General features: G+C 47.2%; 1 protein-coding gene across 9 annotated transcripts in view; it reads right to left on the bottom strand.

Annotated features, from left to right (window-relative positions):
- LOC147717616 (uncharacterized) overlaps positions 1-21,680 on the bottom strand; it is a 392,319-nt gene that overhangs the window by 131,789 nt on the left and 238,850 nt on the right. For all 9 annotated transcript variants that reach the window (XM_086924400.1, XM_086924404.1, XM_086924399.1 and 6 more), the window contains one exon: positions 781-1,005. In XM_086924400.1, coding sequence (XP_086780526.1) covers positions 781-1,005 — 225 coding nt within the window. The remainder of the gene's footprint in view (positions 1-780; positions 1,006-21,680) is intronic.

Genomic DNA, 21,680 nt, shown 5'->3' with positions numbered 1-21,680 from the left:
TCAGATGGTGTTGGTTTGAATGTGGTGAGGTTATGAATGTGTGAGGATGTGTAGGATGAATAGTTGGTTACCAGGGGAAGAATTATTTTGGTGCATTGTGTTCTTTTGTATATAGATTTGTATTTTATATTAAGTATATAATGTTATGCTTTTTCTTCTCTTTTGTCGTTTTGTAAATGAAATATCAATGTATTGGAATTTGTGAGGATAATGTATTTATTATGAAAGTAGTTATAAATTAGAAAATCCCCAAACAATTCTTTCAAAAAAATTAATTTCTGTCTTGAAATAATATGAAATAGGATGGTACTAAAAGAAATAATATGGAAATAATGAATACAACTTTATACTTTCTTTAAAAAAAAAAAAGCCTTTTTTGCTTTTGTCACCCATTTTGAGCTTACTGTAAAACAAAGTTCGAAAAAAGTAAAACATCTGTTTCAATATATTGTGGCCACCGAGGGAAAATTGTTGTTCTTATTATGGGTAAACAGGCTTGCCACATAGGCAGATCAACTTATTTAAAAGAAAGTTGAAGTAAAGACAAAAGAAGAGATTACAAAAAAAGAGAAACTATAGAACGGGAAGACAAGGGCAGCGTGAAAAGAAATACAAAGAAGGAGCTATCAGGATAGAAAGTGGAATGTTTAAGGTAAGAGGAGGGGAAGTGAATAACAATGTAAAAGAGTGAGAAGGCTACAACAAGAGAAAAAGAATACCAGAAGGTGGGGAAAAACAAGAGGGTATGGCTGGGCTTGTAGACATATGCATATACTACACCTGGCTGGAACTGGATGACACAGTCCACCCCTTTAGAGGGACCCCGAAGCTTGCTGTTGGGAACCTGTTGCAAAAGGTCAAAGACATCTTGGTACCCCAACTCCCAGCTGAGGTTTTCTAGGTCAATGCCCCGCTGATGCATGAGAACCTCAATCAGCTTCAGCACCCTGATCCCGCCAGCAAACATTGGCCGTGTGAGCACACTTCGAATTTCTTCAGCCAGCCCTGTGGGACACAAACAAAAAGCTTTGAAATAACATTTACTTCATCAGATGACAGGGGTGGTCAACTCTTTCTTGTACAGAGCTGCCCTCCCAAAAAAGCTGGTGAAAACGTGAGCATTATATCACAGGAGCGTTCAAAAGTTGAGAACAGCTCGAAGGCTATCATTAAGTGCAGCATATTGGCTCAACTGTTTTTGCTTGCTTTCATGGTCTTTAGACAACATGCCAATCAGGTGTCAATGACATTTCGTTCAGGATTTCTCTTACAGCTTTCATACATTACTATTAGTAAATATTGCATTTTTTCGGCATTTCAACAGAGCTGCTTCAAGTAAATGGTAGCCCCTGACCTCTCACAAAATGCTTCTGTGTCCTACAAAACTCTCCCCTTTCCGATCTTTGGAATGTTGGTAACAACTAGCTATGTTTACATACATTTGCAGCTTGATACATTTTCTGGATTCACATGGTGTGCATTATTCCGCCATCTAGTGGCTGGGTCCGGAATTGTTGCACAAGTTACTACTTGTGTAACGATATACTTGTAAGAGACATTAGTTAGTGATGAGATTCCTTACCTTAGAATATCCCCAGGCTTCAGACTGGATCCGGAAATGTTTTGCGTAGCAGTACCCATGCGCATCGGTAGGCGTCGCCCACGGCTCCGCGGCCGTCGTCGTGGGCACCGTGATGACGTCGTCGGAGTACTTAGACGCCGCCTCCGCGCGCTGACGTCAGTTCTTATACACAGCTTTTCCGCACCAGAAACGCAGAGCCATGATAAAAACCAACACTGGTGCCATGAAACTAGGGCCCTGAAAGGGGATAACCTTAACCCTAGATATCGGTTCGCAGAACGGGGAGGATGGGTGGGTCGGTAAGGAATCTATCACTAACTAATGTCTCTTACAGATACATCTGAAAGAGACACGTTAGTGATAGATTCCTTACCTTAGAATAGATACCCCAGCAATACCAACCCCGGTGGTGGGTCTGCGAACCCTATAATCACACCAGAAAGTCCTGGAGGACGGAACGGCCAAAGAAGCCATCCCTCCGAACTTCGCTGTCCAGGCAGTAGTGTCTTGCGAATGTGTGCAGAGAGTCCCACGTAGCTGCCTGACAAATGTTGTGCAAGGGGACTCCTCGGCCCAGGGAAGTAGTTGTCACCGTGGCCCGAGTGGAATGGGCCCTCAGCCCAACAGGAGGTTCCTTTTTAGCCAAAGAGTAGCACGCTTGGATGAACAACACGATCCACCGAGAGATGGTCCGTTTGTGCACCGCCCGTCCTTTCTTAGCGCCCACGTAACCAACAAAGAGTTGGTCATCCACCCGGAACTGGCGTGTGCGATCCAGATAGTATGAGAGCGCACGTTTTGGGTCCAGACGGTGAAGCCTCTCCTTCCTCTTTCGAGGGATGCGGAGGCGGAAACAAGGTGGGCAAGGTGATGGACTGCCCGATGTGGAAGGCTGTGACTTCCTTGGGCAGGAAAGAGGGTCTTGTCCGCAACACAACCTTGTCCGGATGGACAGAAAAGAAAGGAGGTTTAGAGAAAAGAGCCTGGAGCTCACTCACTCTCCTGGAAGAGGTGATGGCAACCAGGAAAGCAGTCTTAAGTGTAAGAAGACGGAGAGGACAGTTATGAAGCGGCTCAAAAGGAGCGCACATCAGGTAAGTTAGAACCAGGTTCAAGTCCCACTGGGGAATCACGAAAGGAACAGGAGGGAACATATGAGTGATGCCCTTTAAAAATCTGTTAACAATCGGGGACTTGAACAAAGAAGGCTGATCAGGTAGCCTTAAGAAGGTGGAAAGGGCAGAAAGGTAGCCCTTGATAGGGCCCAGAGCAGAGCCCTGCTGGGCAAGAGAAAGAAGGAAGAGGAGAACCTCAGAAAGGGGGGCAGACAGTGAATCCACAGCCTTTGCTGTGCACCATGCCACAAATCTGTTCCACCTGCAGGCGTATACAGACTTTGTGGAGGGACGCCTGGCTGCCAGAATCACATTACACTTCAGGAGGCAAGTCAAATGGCCTCAACTGTCGCCGCTCAATCTCCAAGCATGGAGGTGGAGACTGGACAGGTTCGGGTGGAGGACCGTCGCCTGCTGCTGCGACAGAAGGTCCTCCCGAAGAGGCAGACAAATCGGGGGATCGACAGACATGCCGAGTAGCTCTGGATACCAATATCTCCGTGCCCAGTCCGGAGCCACAAGGATAACCTGGGCCCGGTCGCGCCTGATCTTCTTCAGCACTCTGGGCAGAAGTGGTATAGGCGGAAAGGCGTACAACTGACCGCAACTCCACTCGCGACGAAAAAAGTTTCTGAGCGAGTGCTGCCTTGGAAATTCCAACGCGCAGAACTGATGACAATGTACGTTCTCTTCTGTGGCGAATAGATCTAACCAAGGCTCTCCCCATTGCTGAAAGAGGCCTTGCGCCACGTCCGAGTTCAGACGCCATTCGTGATCCATCATGCACCGACGGCTGAGTTTGTCCGCCCTGGCGTACAGAGAACCTGCCAGGTGTTGAACCACCAGGGACACGCCCTGATTTTCCAGCCACTGCCAGAGGCGCAGAGCCTCCTGGCATAGGGTCCATGACCCCTACCCGCCCTGTTTGTTGCAGTACCACATGGCGGTGGTGTTGTCCGTGAACACCTGCACTACACTCCCCCGGACAGAGGGGAGGAATGCCTTCAGTGCAAGCCGGATCGCCCGCAGCTCCAGAAGGTTGATGTGGAGCTGGGACTCCGCCGGAGACCAGAGGCCTCTGATCTCCGCCTCTCCCATGTGGACCCCCTAGCCCTGGAGGGACACGTCCGTCACAACTACGTGCTCCGGTTGGGGTAGGGAGAGGGATCTGTCGCTGAACCCAATCGCGGTCCTTGAGCCACCACTGCAACTGTCTTGCAGTGCCCTCCGAGATCAAGACATGGTTGGACAAGTTAACCTGATGCTGGGACCACTGAAACTTCAGGTCCCACTGCAGAGCCCGCATCCGCCACTGGGCGTGATGCACCAGCAGGATGCAGGAGGTCATCAGCCCCAGAAGCCGCAGCATCAACCTGACCGAGACTCAGGATAAAAGCTGAAAGATTGGAATCAGAGCCTGAATATCCCGAACCCGCTGTTCGGGAGGATAAACCCGAACTGTGCCGTGTCAAGAACCGCTCCGATGAAGAGGAGCTTCTGAGAGGGACACAGGTGTGACTTCGGCACATTGATGGAGAACCCCAGCAGGTGCAGGAGGTCGGCCGTAGTCCGGAGGTAGCTGACGACTGTCTGGGGCAAGCCCGCCTTCAACAACAAGTCGTCTAGGTAGGGGGAAGACTGAAACCCCTAGCCTGCGCAGATGAGCTGCAACCACCGCCATCACTTTCGTGAACACCCGTGGGGCATTGGTAAGGCCGAAGAGGAGCACGGTAAACTGAAAGTGCTCGTGGCCTACCTTTAACCGTAGGTAACGCCGGTGGGTCGGCAGGATGGGAATGTGAAAATAAGTGTCCTGCAAGTCCAACGCTACCATCCAGTCTCCAGGGTCTAGAGCAGCTAAGACCTGAGCCAATGTCAGCATCTTGAACTTCTCCTTCCGGAGGAAGCCGTTGACGTTCCGGAGGTCCAAGATAGGGCGTAGGCCCCCTTTGCCCTTCTTGGGTACCAGAAAGTAGTGGGAGTAGCAACCACACCCTATTTCTGGCCCAGAAACGCCCTCGATGGTCCCCTTGGCCAAGAGGGCCGTAACTTCCTCTTGTAGAAGTTTCAAGTGATCCCCCGACACACGGTGGCACAGCGGTGGCATGGCTGGAGGGGTCGCCTCGAAGGGGAGGGAGTAGCCCCTTCGGACGATTTGCAGCACCCACCTGTCCGACGTGACAGTGCGCCAGTGGAGGTGGCGAGGGCGAACCCTGCCCCCCACTGGCGTCACCTGGGCTTGAAAGCTCGGACTAGGAAGATTTTGAAGCGGATGCTGCAGGGGCAGGTGTGGACTTGCCTCGCCGCCGTCGCTGACAGGACGTGTGGGGCGGGGCGCCCCTTCCTTGGCCACGAAAGGAGCGAAAGGAAGCCATTTGCTGGCGTGGGGCCGAGCGGCCCAAGGACTTGGCCGTAGCCCTGGAGTCCTTAAAGCGCTCAAGCGCATAGTCTGCCTTGTTGCCATAGAGGCGACGGCCATCGAACGGCATGTCCAAGTGTGTTTTGGACATTAGCCGAGAAGTTAGCGGACCTCAACCAGGCGTGGTGACGAATCGCCACCGTCGTTGCCATCGCTCTGCCCAGTGAGTCGGTGGTGTCCAGCCCAAACCGGATAACGCGCCGCAACTCGACCCTCCACAAGGGCTTGGCCGAGTTTAGCCCGGACCTCCACCGGGCATTCTGGCAGCACGTCCGCAACCGTATCCCACAGAGAGTGGGTGTAGCGGCCCAAGAGGCATGCGGTGTTGACTGACCGCAATCCTAAACTCAGGGAGGAGAACACTTTCTTCCCGTATTGCTCGTACCTCTTGTATTCCTGATCGTGGGGGGGGCCTCCGGGAATGCGGTCGGGGAATTAGAGGCCTGGATAACCAGGCTCTCGGGAGTGGGGTGGGTAGACAGAAAGCAAGGGTCGCCCGGATTAGGGCGGTGGCGCCTGGCCACGTTCCTATCCACAGGCTGACCTTGACCTATAGCGGGCTTGGACCAAATGCCCAGAAGAACGTCTGATAAGGCCTTATTAAACGGCAGCAGAGGCTCGGCCAAGCTTGACTGCGGTTTAAGGACCTCAGTGAGGAGGTTAGTCCTCATGGCCGCGACGGGGAGCTCAAGGCCCAAGGCTTTGGCTGCCCTCATCAGCACCACGCTATAAGCAGCCCCCTCCTCCATAGCCACGCTAGGAGGGGAGACAAAACCAGTGTCGGGCGAAGTGTCCAAACCACTGGCCTTCCTAAGCTCTCCTGTCCAGTTGACGTAAATAAATAATTTACTCTCTTAATTTCTATGCAGGTAAGTACTTAATCAATAATAACTCAGATCGGGTGAAAAAAGACAGAGTCCGTGGTGTTAGAGTTCTAAGGGTTTTATTCCTTAAAAAGGAATGGTCATGGCCAAGATATCATGTTCTGACCACCACACAGGGTGTCAGAAGGGATAGATGAGCGCGCTAACATTTTATTTACAGTACATAGCTTATATACTTATTGTACACCATTGAAAACAGTATAGAAGGCGTAACAGCTGAGAGAAGACAAGATAACAATATACACGTGGTACATGTGCGTAATCAAGAGGCGTGAACTAGAGGTGTGTTCTGGAAACGTCACTGATAGGTGTCACAAAGGGGTGGCACTAACAGAAAATGTGGCAATGTCAGCAGAAATCGGAAGCTTGGATGCGCGCGCAGCTGCATGACGTGTAATTGGAGGGGTGCAGGGGACTTGACATTTACACTGACGGAAAGAGACAAAAGTCTGGCATGTCAGATCAACTTGTGCTTCTATCATATCTGATATCTGATGTTTAGGAACTAAGCTATCTGGGCGGAAAGGTCTCTAGAGCAGAAGCTATTCTATACTTGCTGTGAGTGCGTGTATAAGCGCCTGGGTGTCTGTATGAGAAGTGTGGGGGCATGGGGCCTTCCATGGAAGCATGGCAACGGAGCTATGAATTACTTGCACAGAGACAGGTCGGCCCTTTAGCCCTGTAGCTGAGGAAGGATGTTTACTGAAGCTAGCAGGCAGGAATGTATTTTCGGGGAGGGAAACAGATAACTCGAAGGTTATAGTCAATCTTGGCAGGCAGCAGGCTGAGCCGAGCGCGAGGGGCCGCGCTGAAAGTAAGTCAGAGTTCACGAGTACGGGGGCTGCCTGGGCAGAGATTTCTCGGAGTCAGAAGCCAGAAAAGAGGCTCGGTGGCAGAGATTCAGGGCCTACTTCAGCCAGAGCTGAAAAACGTAGGAGTGTACTACAAAAAGACGTTGGCATAGCATACTTAGGAACGGACCGTTCGACCCATTCATGGTGGGTCTGAAAGAGAACATGTTAACGTTGGACGCAAATGTATTTGCGTCTTCATAGCTGACACGGGAGGGAAGTTACATGCACTTTAACTCGCACATGGAGACGGTGGGGTACTCGCTAGGGAACACAACTTGACCATAAAATTTAGATTACCTCATTCCCTCCTTGTTCCCTACGGACCCTTCATGATATATCGATCCTCATGAATTGATCAGTTTGTTCTTGTAACATTATATGTTCATCTTTCTTTCTTTGACTGTTTGAGAGACAACTGGAATGTTCAATGCACGATGTGGCACACAGTCCACATATCGCTGGCCCACACTGTAGGCACAGGCAGCAGCTGAATACTATAACAAGGCCAATGCCTAGGAATGATAAGATCTTCCATCCCCAAGCTGTTAACGTTGTCCAGAACCAACCGGACCAAGTCCAGGTGCCTGGAGTCTGATGTATCTGATTCGCAATTTTATGCAGACGGGTAATAGCTTGATAGACAGATGGTGCGTTTTGTGGGATGAAAACGCAGCAACTTGACCCGATGACCTTACAGGCTCCACCTCTATCTGCCAAGATGACGTCAATAACAAGACGATTTTGAAGGACAACAACCCGCATAGCAGATTGCTCCTCAGTTAAGTTACCTAAGGCGGAGGCAGTTTCATGTACTACTGCTTCAAGTGTTCTAGTTAATCTACGTATTAATTTACTGTTTTGGACAGGTCCTAGAAAGAAAAAGAATCCTTTATTGAAATCAGTGTACTGTTCCCATGCCGTTTCTGTGTAGTCGACAAGTGGAATATCTCTTTTGGGTCTATTCGGTACTAGATTCGTATTTCTATGGTAATCTGGGGGAGCTAGAAAAACAGGTGGCAGAAGGAATGCAATATAACAGGTACCATCCCAATCTGGAGGCAAACGTATGTAAGCGGTATGACCACAAACAAAATAGGAGTGACTGATAGCTTTGAAAGACGATTTACCATGATCACTGAATTCGACCACAGTAGTGCATTTACTATGACCTACGTGTACTGAACCTTTCTTGCTAACACATAATTCACCTGTGACTGGTAATACTAACATATGGGGCAGAACTGGAGCAGCCTCGGATTCAACAGTAAGGATCATAAGGCTAATTGTGTAATTACCTAATCCATATACTTCATTTTCTAGATCAGTTCCTATTCGAGTGGGAAGTCCCTCTTTATTAGGATAACAGACGTTGAGCAGGACTAAGTTCAAGTTTCCCCAAACCCAGCCCCCATCGAAAACAGCAATATCAGGATCTAAGGAATTAATTATTTTAAACCATGCCCCACAGGAGCCGTTGTGAGTGAATGGGTACGGAAAGAGGGGCAGAGCTCCCTTGTAATTCTGGTAGGGAGGGAGTCGGCCACATATCCAGCAGTCGGTAGCATTATTTGTCTGATGGGAGTGGTGTAACATACTAATGAATGTATTGTTGCGCAGCGCAAGTCTGTAAGAGAGTTCATGTGCAGGAAGTTCACTAAAAGTGTGTTCAGCAGAGACATTGTAAACAGATTGTTCACGCCTGAAAATAGGCCAATATATAGGTAGCAGAATGCTGGCAATAATAATTAGAATACTTAGAAAAAACATTATTAACAACGTCACTATACAGTGACTACGCAGTGATTTACAGTATGTACGTTTCTTTGCTTCTCTCTCTCTCTCTCTATCTCGATCTAGGGGATACATGTCAGAAACTATTTAACCGATTCACCTAGGGGAGGACTTAAACAATTAAACTGTCTGACTTGCTAGATCGGAGTTTCATACGATATAGTTCTTGGGGAGTCTTTTCTCGTTCAGACACTGTAACGTCTTTTCTTTCAACACAGTCTTTGGTGGGGGTGGACGAGTCAGAGTCCTGTTTTAGTCCGTTTTTTAGTTCATTGCAAAGTTTGATGTGACTCGTGTGGACCCACCCCTTTCTCCCCTCTATCTTCACAGCGGTCCTGGTGGTAAGGAGGACGGTCTTCGGGGACTTCCAGCGGGGCTCCAGCGGACTTTTCCGGTCGAAATTCCGGACGAGCACCAGGTCCCCAGGACGGACCTCGTGCTGCTTTACATCAGTGTTGTCAGGAAAAGCTGCGGCAACCTGTGAACGACATGATTGGAGTGCAGACATCAAGGAGGCAAGGTAATCTGTCAACATATTGCAATCAACATCAGTTATTTTCTTCGGAATGGGCGTCCCCCACATATTCGGTGGTCTGCCAAAGACCACTTCGTACGGGGATAGCCCTGATCTTGAGTGGGCGACCATTCTCATGTAGAATAGTGCCACGGGCAGGGCGACTATCCAGTCGACCCCCTTTTCCTGACAGATCTTTGCAAGGCGGATTTTTAGTGTCTGATTATGCCTTTCTACAAGGCCTGCTGCTTCGGGATGTCGGACACAGTGGAACCTCCACTGATATCCTAACAAAAGGGAAACCTGTTTCATCAACTCGGACGAGAATGGCTGTCCGTTATCTGAATACACGACACGGGGCAAACCGTACCGTGGGAAGAATTCACGAACCAACTGTCGGGCAGTGGTCGGAGCAGTGTAGTCTGGAACTGGGTATGCTTCGGTCCAGCGGGACAGAGCACAAACAACTACAAGAACATATTTGAATCCTCGACAACTGTTCATCTGGATATAATCCATCTGGAGGACTTCAAAAGGGTGATCGGGAGGATGAAATCCACCTTGTTCTACAGGGACGCTTTTACCTGGATTGAACTGACAACAGATCATGCAAGTACGCACTTTCTGTTTTGCTGCTGCTCGTAAGTGTTTGTTGTACCAGAGATTCTGTAAACTGTCTAACATCGCCTTCTCTCCTAGATGTGCCGGGCTATGTGCTGTGTTTATCATGACTTGAACCATTGAGTCAGGGAGAAACCATATAGATTTTTCCTTCGTTATCCAACCTTGATCTGTCTGGATCCCTCCTAGTTCAGTCCATTTCTTTATTTCATCTGGAGTAGCATGTGTCTGAATGTCAATTACGTCTAGGGCGGGATCTCTAACTGCCATACACTTTGTCGGTACTATTGTCTTTGTCACATCAGTAATCTGGATGTGAGTCAGTGCTGTATGTTTTGCTGTCTGGTCTGCCAGGTCGTTACCCTGGGAAACAGAATCTGTAGCTTTAGTATGTGCCTTACACTTCATGACTGATATGCCCGAGGGCAAATGTATTGCTTCTAACAGTGCTTGAATGAGGGGACCGTGTTGAATCTTGGCCCCATGAGAGGTCAGGAAACCTCGTTCTTGCCAGAGGACTCCGAAGTCGTGTACAACCCCGAAGGCATAACGGGAATCAGTGTATATGTTAACATTTCTGTTCTTGGCTAGAATACAAGCTCGGGTCAGAGCGATGAGCTCTGCTGCTTGAGCAGACAGTGTGTCAATACGATGTGTTTCTTTAACTTCAGTTTCAGTGGTCACGGCATATGCGGCCACTAATTCTCCTGTACTTGTTCTCATGCATGAACCGTCCACATAAAGTGTCAGGTCTGGATTTGTCAATGGAACATCTGTTAAATCTCGTCTAGGCTTTGTTACTGCATTAATGATTTCTATACAATCATGTGGGGCTGGATCTGTCATAACTGTTGGTAACAGTGTTGCGGGGTTCAGGATACTGCAGCGTCTGATTTCTATGTGTGGCTGGAATAGTGTTAATTCATAACCTGTCAGTCGTGCTATAGTCAAGTGTTGAGTCTGGGTTCTGTTTAACAAAACCTCTACAGAATGTGGTACTTGAACTGTTAACTGATGACCTAAAACAATTGAGTCACTTTGTCTTATTGCTAACGCTGTTGCTGCTACTGACTTTAAGCACGCAGGGAGTGCTTGGGCTACTGAATCCAATGTACTAGAAAAATAAGCACAAGGCTTATGTGAACCTGCTTGATCTTGGGTGAGGACAGACAACGCTGTACCATCACGTTCTGTAACAAAAAGTGTAAACGGTTTGCTGTAACATGGTGTCGCTAAAACTGGTGCTTGACATAAGGCTTTCTTTAAGTCTTCAAAAGCTTGTGTATGTTCCTGAGTCCAAGGGAGGGCAGTCGAAGTCGCTGCCTCCTGTGTCGTTAACTGGATGAGTGGCTTGGCTAGAAAGGCATACTGGGGAATCCATTGTCTGCAGTACGAGGTGAGGCCTATGAAGGCCCGCACTTCCTTTTGTGTCTGGGGTTGTGGCATATTTGCAATTAACTGAATGCGATCGGGAGTGAGCTGTCTCCCCACTTTGGACAGCAAGTGACCCAAGTATACAACTTGCTGAACACAGAATTGTAGCTTCGAAGGAGACACCTTGTGTCCCTTGTCGGCCAGGAAGTGTAAAACTGTCAGTGATGCTTTTTCACATTCGGGCTCACTTCGTGCGGTGATCAGCAGATCATCGACGTATTGCAGTAAAGCGGTGTTAACTGGCATTTGAATACAATCTAGTTGTCTTTTCAGTGCTTGACTATAGATGCTGGGGCTTTCTGTGAATCCTTGAGGTGCGCGCGAAAATTTGAAACTGCGTCCATTTAAACTGAATCCGAAGAGATATTGGCTCTCTGGATCAATAGGCACGCTGAAGAAGGCGTTCTTGAGATCAATTACAGTAAAGAACGTTGCTTCTGAATCAATGGCAGTCAATAGGGAGGAGATATCGGGGACCACAGGATACTGTGGAATAATGCATTTATTCAATTCTCGAAGATCAATCACCAGCCGATATACTGGCGGTGCATTGGGATCAGTACGTTTAAGAATCGGAATGATGGGTGAATTACAGATATTGGAGTCGGTCTCGACGACCACTCCTTGGGCAATGAGCTCTTCAATGATTTTCAGTAAAGCCACTACAGCATCGGGTGGTAACTTGTATTGTCTGATTCTGGGTAATACAACACCTGCCTTGAGTGTAACGCGGTATGGTGTAATGTGCATACAGCCTACATCAGTTGGGCCTTTTGCCCACAAGTAATCTGGTACATTTTTCAATCTGACATCAAATTCACGCAGAACATAATGACCCTTGAAATCCCGCAGAAAGAGTCTAACTCCCTCCGGGGAACAGCATATTATAGCTCCTAGAGCCTTCAATGTTTTAATTCCTAACAGATTTTCTGGACATGATTTCGTGAGTAACAGGTCTGTAACACGTGATAATGGACCCACAGCCAGGGGAACTGGTTCTGATACCTCATTTACAATAGGCTGTCCTGAAAAACCAAGGGAAACATTTTGTGAGCCTGAGAGGGGTGCCCCTGGAACTTCATCATGGCTGATTGTAGTGCGACTTGCCCCTGTGTCAATTAAAAACTTTCTGTCTTTTCCCAATACTTGACTGTGTACATAAGGACCTTCTTGATCTACAGGAATCTCAATAAGAGGCAAACCACCTTCCCTCTCTAGGCTGTTTCATGTATATCGGGAGTATTCGGGGTAAGCGGACTGGGCATACTGGTACATCTGCTGTGAAACTTGCTGAGTTGCGGCAATGGGCTGTGGCTGTGGTACTGCTACGGTCTGTACTGGAGTCGAGGAAGCATGCATAGGCTGTGTACTCTGTGTATTCTGTGAAGACTGATGCTGGTTATGGTCTTGTCTAGGCGGATGCGGTCTTTCTTTAGTTTTACCTGTCGCTATGTTATGTTTCAGAACTGGGCATTCATGTACGTAGTGACCTGGCTGCTTGCAATAATTGCATGTCCCTTTAACGGGAGCTGCAGTGTGACTGGTCTGGGTCGCACCCTTTCTGTGACCGTCGGATGGGACCGTCTGAGCTACTAACATTTTCATCTTTGTGTCTTTCATGCGTTTTTGTTCCTGATCTTGTTCTTCTCTAATTCTGTTCTGATGATATTGTAACATCTGTAACATCTGTGATGGCGTATTTGCTTGCCATGTACTCTCGACCTTGTACACACGGTTTTTGACTAACGGTAAGGAATTCTCGACTAACTTTGATACAAAAAGATGCGGGTACGACTCGCTACTTGGCTGGAGGCCACTATTAATAATGAAACATTTCTCGAATCTTGAATAGAAGTCACTAGTATCTTCATCATGTTTCTGTTTACAGGACGAGATTGCATCCCCATCCTCCTTTCTAGTTGTCAATAATCTGGGCAGGACCTGTACTATCAAACCTGGTAATGCTTTAGTTTTGTCCCCAAGGCCTAACCCTGGAACCCGTTTCTTTTCTTCATCCTCTATTTCTGCCCAGGCAATCTTTGTGTCTCCCACCTCCCATTCCTTTTCCTTTAATTTCTCGAATATACCCGTAGGCAATAATACCTTCAACATTTTCATGATATCATCATATGTGTAATCCCCCATTAGTAACATGTCTTTAAGCTCTCTATGAAAACCTGCAGGGTCTTTATCATGACACGGGACTAGTTTCTTAATTTCTAACAGTTCTAATTTAGTCAGAGGCGTGTGTACATACACGCGTTTCAAGGTTTTATCCTCACCCATAACAGGGTGCACTTCTCGTAAGGGGTTCTGACTTTCAATACCACCCCGCATTGCATGTGGTACATTTTCCTTTCTGGAGGTGGGGCGGGAACATATTCAGAGCTTACAAAGGTATCATATCTATGTCGCTGTTCTAGAATTATTTGAATTAATTTGGTACTTAAGCCTCTCCATCTATCCATCAGTAGTGCTTCTAGTGTCTCGTGTAAGGGACCTGGATCAGAATAATGTTTTCTGTATTTGATGAGAAGGTGCTGAATCATGTATACACCTGCTAATTTCTGTTCGTCGGGGGAGAGGTTCAGAAATGTCTGTGCTACTGTGTCATCATTATATATGTCTGCATTTTCGGCCCATGATACAGCTGATCGGGCTAGTTCTTGTTCATCCATAGAATTGAGTACATGGTACCCAACTCGATCTCAAAGCCTTTTATCAGTTTCCTGGAACTGATGTTCAGCAGAATTCGGATTTGTCAAGGCCGAGAAGAAAACTCTCTTGCTCTCTGGACGGATACCCTTCCTAAGGTAAGTTCCCTTACCTACATATGCTATGGTGCCTACATTTCTTTCGGATTCTTCCTGTTCTTCTTCCTCCTCGGAGGAAGCCTCTTCTTTCTCTTTCTGGTGTGCTGCTATCACTGCTTTCCTAATTTTCTTGTACATAGAGTCTATGCAATTCTGTCTGTCATGTTTTCCATCAGCTATATTTTGACCCCACTTGTTCAATGCATCTAATTCACTCTGATCTGTTCCGGGCCTGTCTCGTTCTCTTATTAGACAATTTATGAAAAATCGTAGTATCAGCGCTTGCATGCCAACTTTCTGTTTCTCCATGGCATCCTTAATACTGTCAGGGTCTTTCCCTGTCTGAACAAACTCATATATTCTGTCTAGACGCTCCTTCATTCCTACATAACATAACAAGTTATCAGTAGCAGATCTTAACCGTAATGATGCCAATATCATTAAATCGTCTTTTCCGGGTACTGGATCATATCTGCAAACTGACATGTTTTCTTTTAATGCGTCAAGGCGGGATGAATTAGAGGAATGGGGGGATCTGTACGTAAGAGGACTCTGCATACCTTTGATATTGAATCTGTGAGTTGGTGGCGGGGTCTGATGACCCGCGGTCGCACCTCCTGAAGCGGAAGCTTGTGCATTACCTCCCTGCGGAGTCTGTATCTGAACTTGAATTTGTCGTTTAGGTGGATCAGGCAAACGTGGTTTCGGTAGGTCAATTTTGAGTACAGGAAGCGGTGGGGCTGGCGGAACGGGAGAAGTCTGTTGTGGAACTGGCGAGGCATGATCTGGGGGCGGGGTGCCGCCCCCGTCCCTTTCGGCAGGCAGGGCACGAACAGGCAGATTGGTGTAAGCTGGTGCTACATCTTCTAAGTATGAATTTAGGAATATGTCTTTAGTAGTCTTGTGCATTACTTTAGTTGGAACTAATGGTGACGGCAAATTTTTCGGTATTTCTGAAATGGCGTCAGGTGTACCTTCGGCCAAAAGATACATGTTGTTCACTTGGCTATTTCGGATGCGATCTATTTGTTCTGATTTTACTCGAATTCCTTCAATAACTAATTCGTTTTCTTGGGCCTTTTCTGATTCTTTAAGTCTGTCTTCTCTACGAAGTGCTCTTTCAGCACGTTTATGTGATTCCTTACGCCAAAATTCTATGGCGTCTTTCTGAGATTGTCTGGCTTTCTTTTTCCGTAATGCCTCTTCTACCTTTATGATGCACTCGGCATCCCATGTTCCGTTAACTGGCCATCGGTATCTTTCCTCTAGGTGCTTTGTATAATCGGTCCATAACTCTAGATACAATATGGCGTCTATGCCATGTTTGTTATACATGAAATTACCTGGAGTGTCCCTAGGGGGGATCGGAATTTCTTCCTCTAACATCCCTTTCCTAGTTCCTATCTGCTTTAACTTGTTAAAAAACGGCATTGTGTCTACTTGATACTGAAATGCTCGATCCTTGATATTTAATTCTGAATGTAACTATATATACAAGAAAACACAATAATGCACAAGAAAAACAATCACATTCATACCACGACATTAATCACAAAAACATTTAACACATAGATGACTACCCCACTATACTAGATGTACTGCTCAACAGTACAGATACACTGTTGTAACAGTGCAAAAATTCAGAAATTCGGAATACTAGATATACTGCTAAACAGTACAGATACACTGCCTAAAAACAGTGCAGACCGGACTTGTATACCCAAACCCGTCTAGATACGACCCAGCAATGGTACTCACCGGGAAGCACGGAAACAGAAGGCCTCGGAAAACTCGACTGGACTCGACTCGATACTTCGGAAAACTTCGGGAATTTTCGGAAAACTTCGGAAAACTGGTGGGCCTCTTGACACCTCGGACCTTGCTTCTTTCGGCTAGGCTCTGGTCGGGATCCTCCGCACTCCTCACCGCCTCGTCTGGGCACTGATCGCAGTCTTCGTCACCTCCGTGGGTCAGAGGGAGATGCAGGAAATCCTGCCGGTACGCGTATGTTCCATCTAACTGATGGCAGGGGACAGAGCTTGCAATGCGCCAACCGGCGCGTGAGGTGGGGGAGGGGTCCCTATTCGGGCGCCAAAATGACGTAAATAAATAATTTACTCTCTTAATTTCTATGCAGGTAAGTACTTAATCAATAATAACTCAGATCGGGTGAAAAAAGACAGAGTCCGTGGTGTTAGAGTTCTAAGGGTTTTATTCCTTAAAAAGGAATGGTCATGGCCAAGATATCATGTTCTGACCACCACACAGGGTGTCAGAAGGGATAGATGAGCGCGCTAACATTTTATTTACAGTACATAGCTTATATACTTATTGTACACCATTGAAAACAGTATAGAAGGCGTAACAGCTGAGAGAAGACAAGATGACAATATACACGTGGTACATGTGCGTAATCAAGAGGCGTGAACTAGAGGTGTGTTCTGGAAACGTCACTGATAGGTGTCACAAAGGGGTGGCACTAACAGAAAATGTGGCAATGTCAGCAGAAATCGGAAGCTTGGATGCGCGCGCAGCTGCATGACGTGTAATTGGAGGGGTGCAGGGGACTTGACATTTACACTGACGGAAAGAGACAAAAGTCTGGCATGTCAGATCAACTTGTGCTTCTATCATATCTGATATCTGATGTTTAGGAACTAAGCTATCTGGGCGGAAAGGTCTCTAGAGCAGAAGCTATTCTATACTTGCTGTGAGTGCGTGTATAAGCGCCTGGGTGTCTGTATGAGAAGTGTGGGGGCATGGGGCCTTCCATGGAAGCATGGCAATGGAGCTATGAATTACTTGCACAGAGACAGGTCGGCCCTTTAGCCCTGTAGCTGAGGAAGGATGTTTACTGAAGCTAGCAGGCAGGAATGTATTTTCGGGGAGGGAAACAGATAACTCGAAGGTTATAGTCAATCTTGGCAGGCAGCAGGCTGAGCCGAGCGCGAGGGGCCGCGCTGAAAGTAAGTCAGAGTTCACGAGTACGGGGGCTGCCTGGGCAGAGATTTCTCGGAGTCAGAAGCCAGAAAAGAGGCTCGGTGGCAGAGATTCAGGGCCTACTTCAGCCAGAGCTGAAAAACGTAGGAGTGTACTACAAAAAGACGTTGGCATAGCATACTTAGGAACGGACCGTTCGACCCATTCATGGTGGGTCTGAAAGAGAACATGTTAACGTTGGACGCAAATGTATTTGCGTCTTCATAGCTGACACGGGAGGGAAGTTACATGCACTTTAACTCGTACATGGAGACGGTGGGGTACTCGCTAGGGAACACAACTTGACCATAAAATTTAGATTACCTCACAGTCCGCAGAAGACTGTTACTCATGTGCCAGAGGTTCCTCATACCCCTCCCAATCCCCCTCGTCACCCATCGCCTGGTACTGATGCTCAAAGGATGGGGCCGGGTCACAGAAATAGAAATCTCCAAACGGCGTGGAGAGCGGCGCCGGACCCGAATCGAGGGTAGGACCAGGGACGGCGTCGTCCTGAGACGGCGCGTGGGGCGACACCCTTGGGGCCGGCGCCGGCGAGGTCGTGAGGTCGACCAGTGACGACCCGGATCCGGAGTCGGGGATCGGTGGCATCGGGACCGAAGTCGCCAATGGCGCCGGGGCCGAAGCACCCGACGGTGCCGGAGCCGAAGCACCCAGCCCGCTGGGGGACCCAGTCGGGGCTGCTTGGCCCGAAGGCGCCGCGGAACCCGATGGAGGAGTGGGCGACCTCATGGCCTTAATAACGTGCTGCTTAGATTACTTTGTAGTAAATGTGTCCGGTATTTTAGAACGGTCCTTTCCCTTGTGATCTTTGAGAGGTTTTCTTTAAGGCACCTTTGGGAGTATCTCTTCCATTTTGCTGTGAAGCATTTTATTGTTGCTGGTTTTCTTGCTTCTCTTAGTACTGCCTCTCTACTTTCTGGCAGTTGAGGTGTGCAAATTCTAAGTCCTCAGGAGCAATGCAGCTAGGCGTAGGCCTTCCGTTTTGCATTTCTGTGCACTGTTCCCTGCGTTATCTCCATTATCTCGGAGAACCATGTTTGTCTGGCACACTGTGGTGCAATGAGAATCATTGTCATGTGGCTGATCTTGTATTTGTTGATCAGTTTGTGGAGAAGAGGTATTGGGGGGGGGGAAAGCGTAAGCAAATATCCCTGACCAGTCTATCCACAGTGCATTCCTTAGGGACTGTTTGCAAGGTTGCCTGGATGCAACGTGTTGGCATTTTGCATTGTGGGGAGTTGAAAATAGGTTGATTTGCGGAGTCCCCCATTTCTGGAATATTTTGTGTAGTTCTGATTGATTCAGTTCCCATTCGTGGGATGCGGACGTCTGTCTGCTCAGTCTGTCTGCCTCTACATTGTCCTCTCCTGGCAAGTGTCCTTCAATTAAGTCTAAATTCTTTGGGATTGCCCATTTCCATAGTTGTTGAGCTAGCGTTGAGAGTGCTAAGGACTGTGTCCCTCCTTGCTTATTCATGTAAAACATGGTGGTTGTGTTGTATGTTTGTATTAACACTTTCTTTCAGTAAAGCTCCTTTTGAAAGGATTTTAAGGCAAGGAACACTATTTTTAGCTCCAGGAAATTGATGTGTTTTACCACATCTTCCTGTTTCCACAATCCTCTTACTTTGAGGCTGTTCCTATGTGCTACTTATGGTATCTGGGAAGCATCTGTTGTTATGGTTACTGCTGGAGTTGGCTGTGTGAAGTTTTTCCCCTGTGCTATGTTTGTTTTGGTCCACCATGCCATCTCCTGAAGAACTGTTTGTGTGACAACCACATGATCCACCCAACTCTCTGTTGCTGGTGAGTATTGCTCTTGAAGCCATTCCTGGAACGGTCTCAAGTGCAAGCGAATGTTGGGGATTAAATGAATGCATGAAACTATCATTCCTAGAATCTTTCCCACTGTCCTCACTGTCAGAGCTTGCCCCATGCGGTACAGATGCCAATTTTCTCTTCTTGCTTAGGAACACCTTCCCTAGTATAGTGTTGATCTGTGCTCCTAAGAACACCTTCTTCTGTTCTGGCATCGACTTGTCCCAGTGTATTGAAAATCCGAGTTGAACCCGTGTCTCTATCACTTGTTGTATATGCTGTTTGCAGAGACTGTATCAGCTTGCTCTTATTAACCAGTTGTCCAGGTACGGGTATACATAAATCCCGGCCTCCTTAGATGTGCGGCTACTGCAGTTAGGCATTTTGTGAAAACTCCTGTTGCTGATTTTAGGCCGAATGCTAGCACTTTGAATTAGTGGTGTGTTTTGTTGACCACAAACTTTAACAGATTTTTGTGTTTTCTGTTCATTGGAATGTGCAAGTATGCATTCTTTAAGTCTATGGTTGCCATGTAGTCTCCTTTTTGCAACTGAGGTATTACCTCTTGCAACGTTGTTATTTTGAATCTTTGTGTTTTTATGAATTTGTTGAGAAACCTTGGGTCTAGTTTGGACGCAATGTTCCATCTACTTTTGGAATTAGGAAGTACGTTGAGTAGATGCCGTAGTTACTTTCCTTATGTGGTACCTGTTCTATGGCCTCTTTGGATTGAAGTTCTTGCACCTCCCGGAGTAATTGGGTAATTCTTTTTCCGAATGTTTCTTTTTGTTTGGTCTTTTGTTTGGAGGTTGCTTTGTCAGTTCTATGCAGTAAGCGTACTGTATTATGTTTAATATCTATTTTTCTGCAGCGATATCTCTCCATTTGTGGAGAAAGTATTTTAACCTGCCACCTACTGGTGTAGTAAGTTGGAGGAACTGTTTGTTCAAAGGATAAAGTATTTATTCTGATAGTGTATTTTGGGGGCCCACTCAGTGATATTTTTGGCAAGTGGCCCACTTTTGGATGCAGTCAGTTTGCTGTGGTCTGCCCTCGTCATCGTGTTTGCCTTCTTCCCCCTAGGGCGCCCTTGAAAGGATTGTCTTCCCTGCTGAAACTGCCAATTCTGCTGCTGCCTCCCTTGATGGCCCTAGCTTACCCATTGGTACGTTTGTCAGCATGTTTGGTGCGAGGCTGTGGGTTGATGGTTACCTCTGCCTGCTGGTCTCCTTGAGTGTGTGACTCTACACATGCCTCTAAATTGTAGTGTGCCCATAGACCTTGCTGTTTCATTGCCTTTTTTCAGTTGATTCAGCTTTTTATCTACAATGCTACCAAGCAGCTGTTCCCCATAGAAAGGTGAGTTTAGTGTGTTATTCTGCACTTCTGGCTCTCGGTAATGCCAATCATCATTTGTCTGCTAGATGTGTCTGCAGCTTCTAGGGCAGATTTTAAATATGTGTTTGCCATGTGCTTTTCCTCTTCCACTAAGTAGTTTGCCCTTCTTTGGAACTGTTCGGGCAGGTGCTTGAGTAGTTCTACCTCTTCCCAATGCTATTATGCTTGGAGTAGTTCTCCTACCTCTTCCCAATGCTATTATGCTTGCCTGTTAATCAATGCATTTGAGTTAGCAATGCGCCACTGAATTGCTGCGCTCCTCTCGAACTTTCTCCCCATAAGGTCCATGCTTTTGCTCTGCTTGTCTGGCGGTGGTCCAACATTGGTTGGTACAGTGGCTCTTTTCCTGGCTGTACACGTAATGATTGAGTCAGCTGGCACTGACCCTTTGATGTACAGTGGGTCCTTTGAAGAATGTTTGTATTTCTCCTCAACTCTTGGTGCAACTGCCTTGCAAGTGGTAGGGTCTTTAAATGCCTCTTTTCCTTGATTCAGTACACTTGGTAGCATGGGTTAAAATTGGCTCCTTGATTGTGTAGGTAGTAAAGTTTCTAGTAGAAAGCATGATTGTGGCTTTTCCTCTTCCAGTTGCCTTCCATATGTGTCTGCTGCCCTTTCCAGGAGTTGGTTGTACATCCCAATGTCATCTGGTGGTGAAGGCCTCGAAGGATATGTGTCTACCACCTTTTCTGGTGATTCGGCGTAGAGATCCTGCCATTGTAGGTCTTGAGCATCCGAGGTCGCCGAGCTCACATACGTAAGTGCCTCCTCGTCTCCTTCATCCTCGAAGAATTCCGCTTTTTCGTCCTCGTCGAGCGGTTCGGGAATAGACGGCGGCTGCAATTCCTTGGCTGATTTTTCTGCTTCAGTCGATACTTTTGGCAGGATCTTGAATTGCTTCAATCGGTCGTCTAATTCCTTTTTGCGTTGTAAAATATTCGTCATCTCAATCTCTAGTCTTTTCTTTTTCTTGATCTCCGAAGTGTGCGTTTCGGCGTAGAGACCCTCAGTCTATCTCTTCGTTCCTGACAACACTGTTGTCGAAGGCTATTTCGACGTCTCTCATTATGACGTTGAGGCGTCTTTTTCATCACAATCTTTAAACGTCTTCGAATTTTTCAAGAGTTTCTGCCATCACAGTCCTTTTCACAGGATCCAACGGATTGTTTCTCTTTAGAGGCGGCTGTGGTTGTCGGCTGTTTCAATGCTGAGGCTCCTTTTGAGGTCTTTGGGATATTTTTTCATGTCTCATCCTGTCTTTTCGAGGTCGACGGCTCTCTTACCTCCCTCAAAGTTTTCTTCTCAACCTCTATGATTGTGACTTATGTGTCCTCGTCGACTTCAGGGCCTTCGGCGACGTTGTACTCGTCTTCGCTGGAAAGGCCCAGATCTCGAAGCGACTGTGCTGGCCCCTGGCCCTGCATGTTGTAGTTGG

Source organism: Lissotriton vulgaris, chromosome 5 (assembly GCF_964263255.1).
Source record: "Lissotriton vulgaris chromosome 5, aLisVul1.2, whole genome shotgun sequence".
In the NCBI taxonomy this organism is placed as follows: domain Eukaryota; kingdom Metazoa; phylum Chordata; class Amphibia; order Caudata; family Salamandridae; genus Lissotriton; species Lissotriton vulgaris.
The sequence above is the reverse complement of the archived record's forward strand: the minus strand, read 5'-3'. Positions and strand labels throughout refer to the sequence as shown.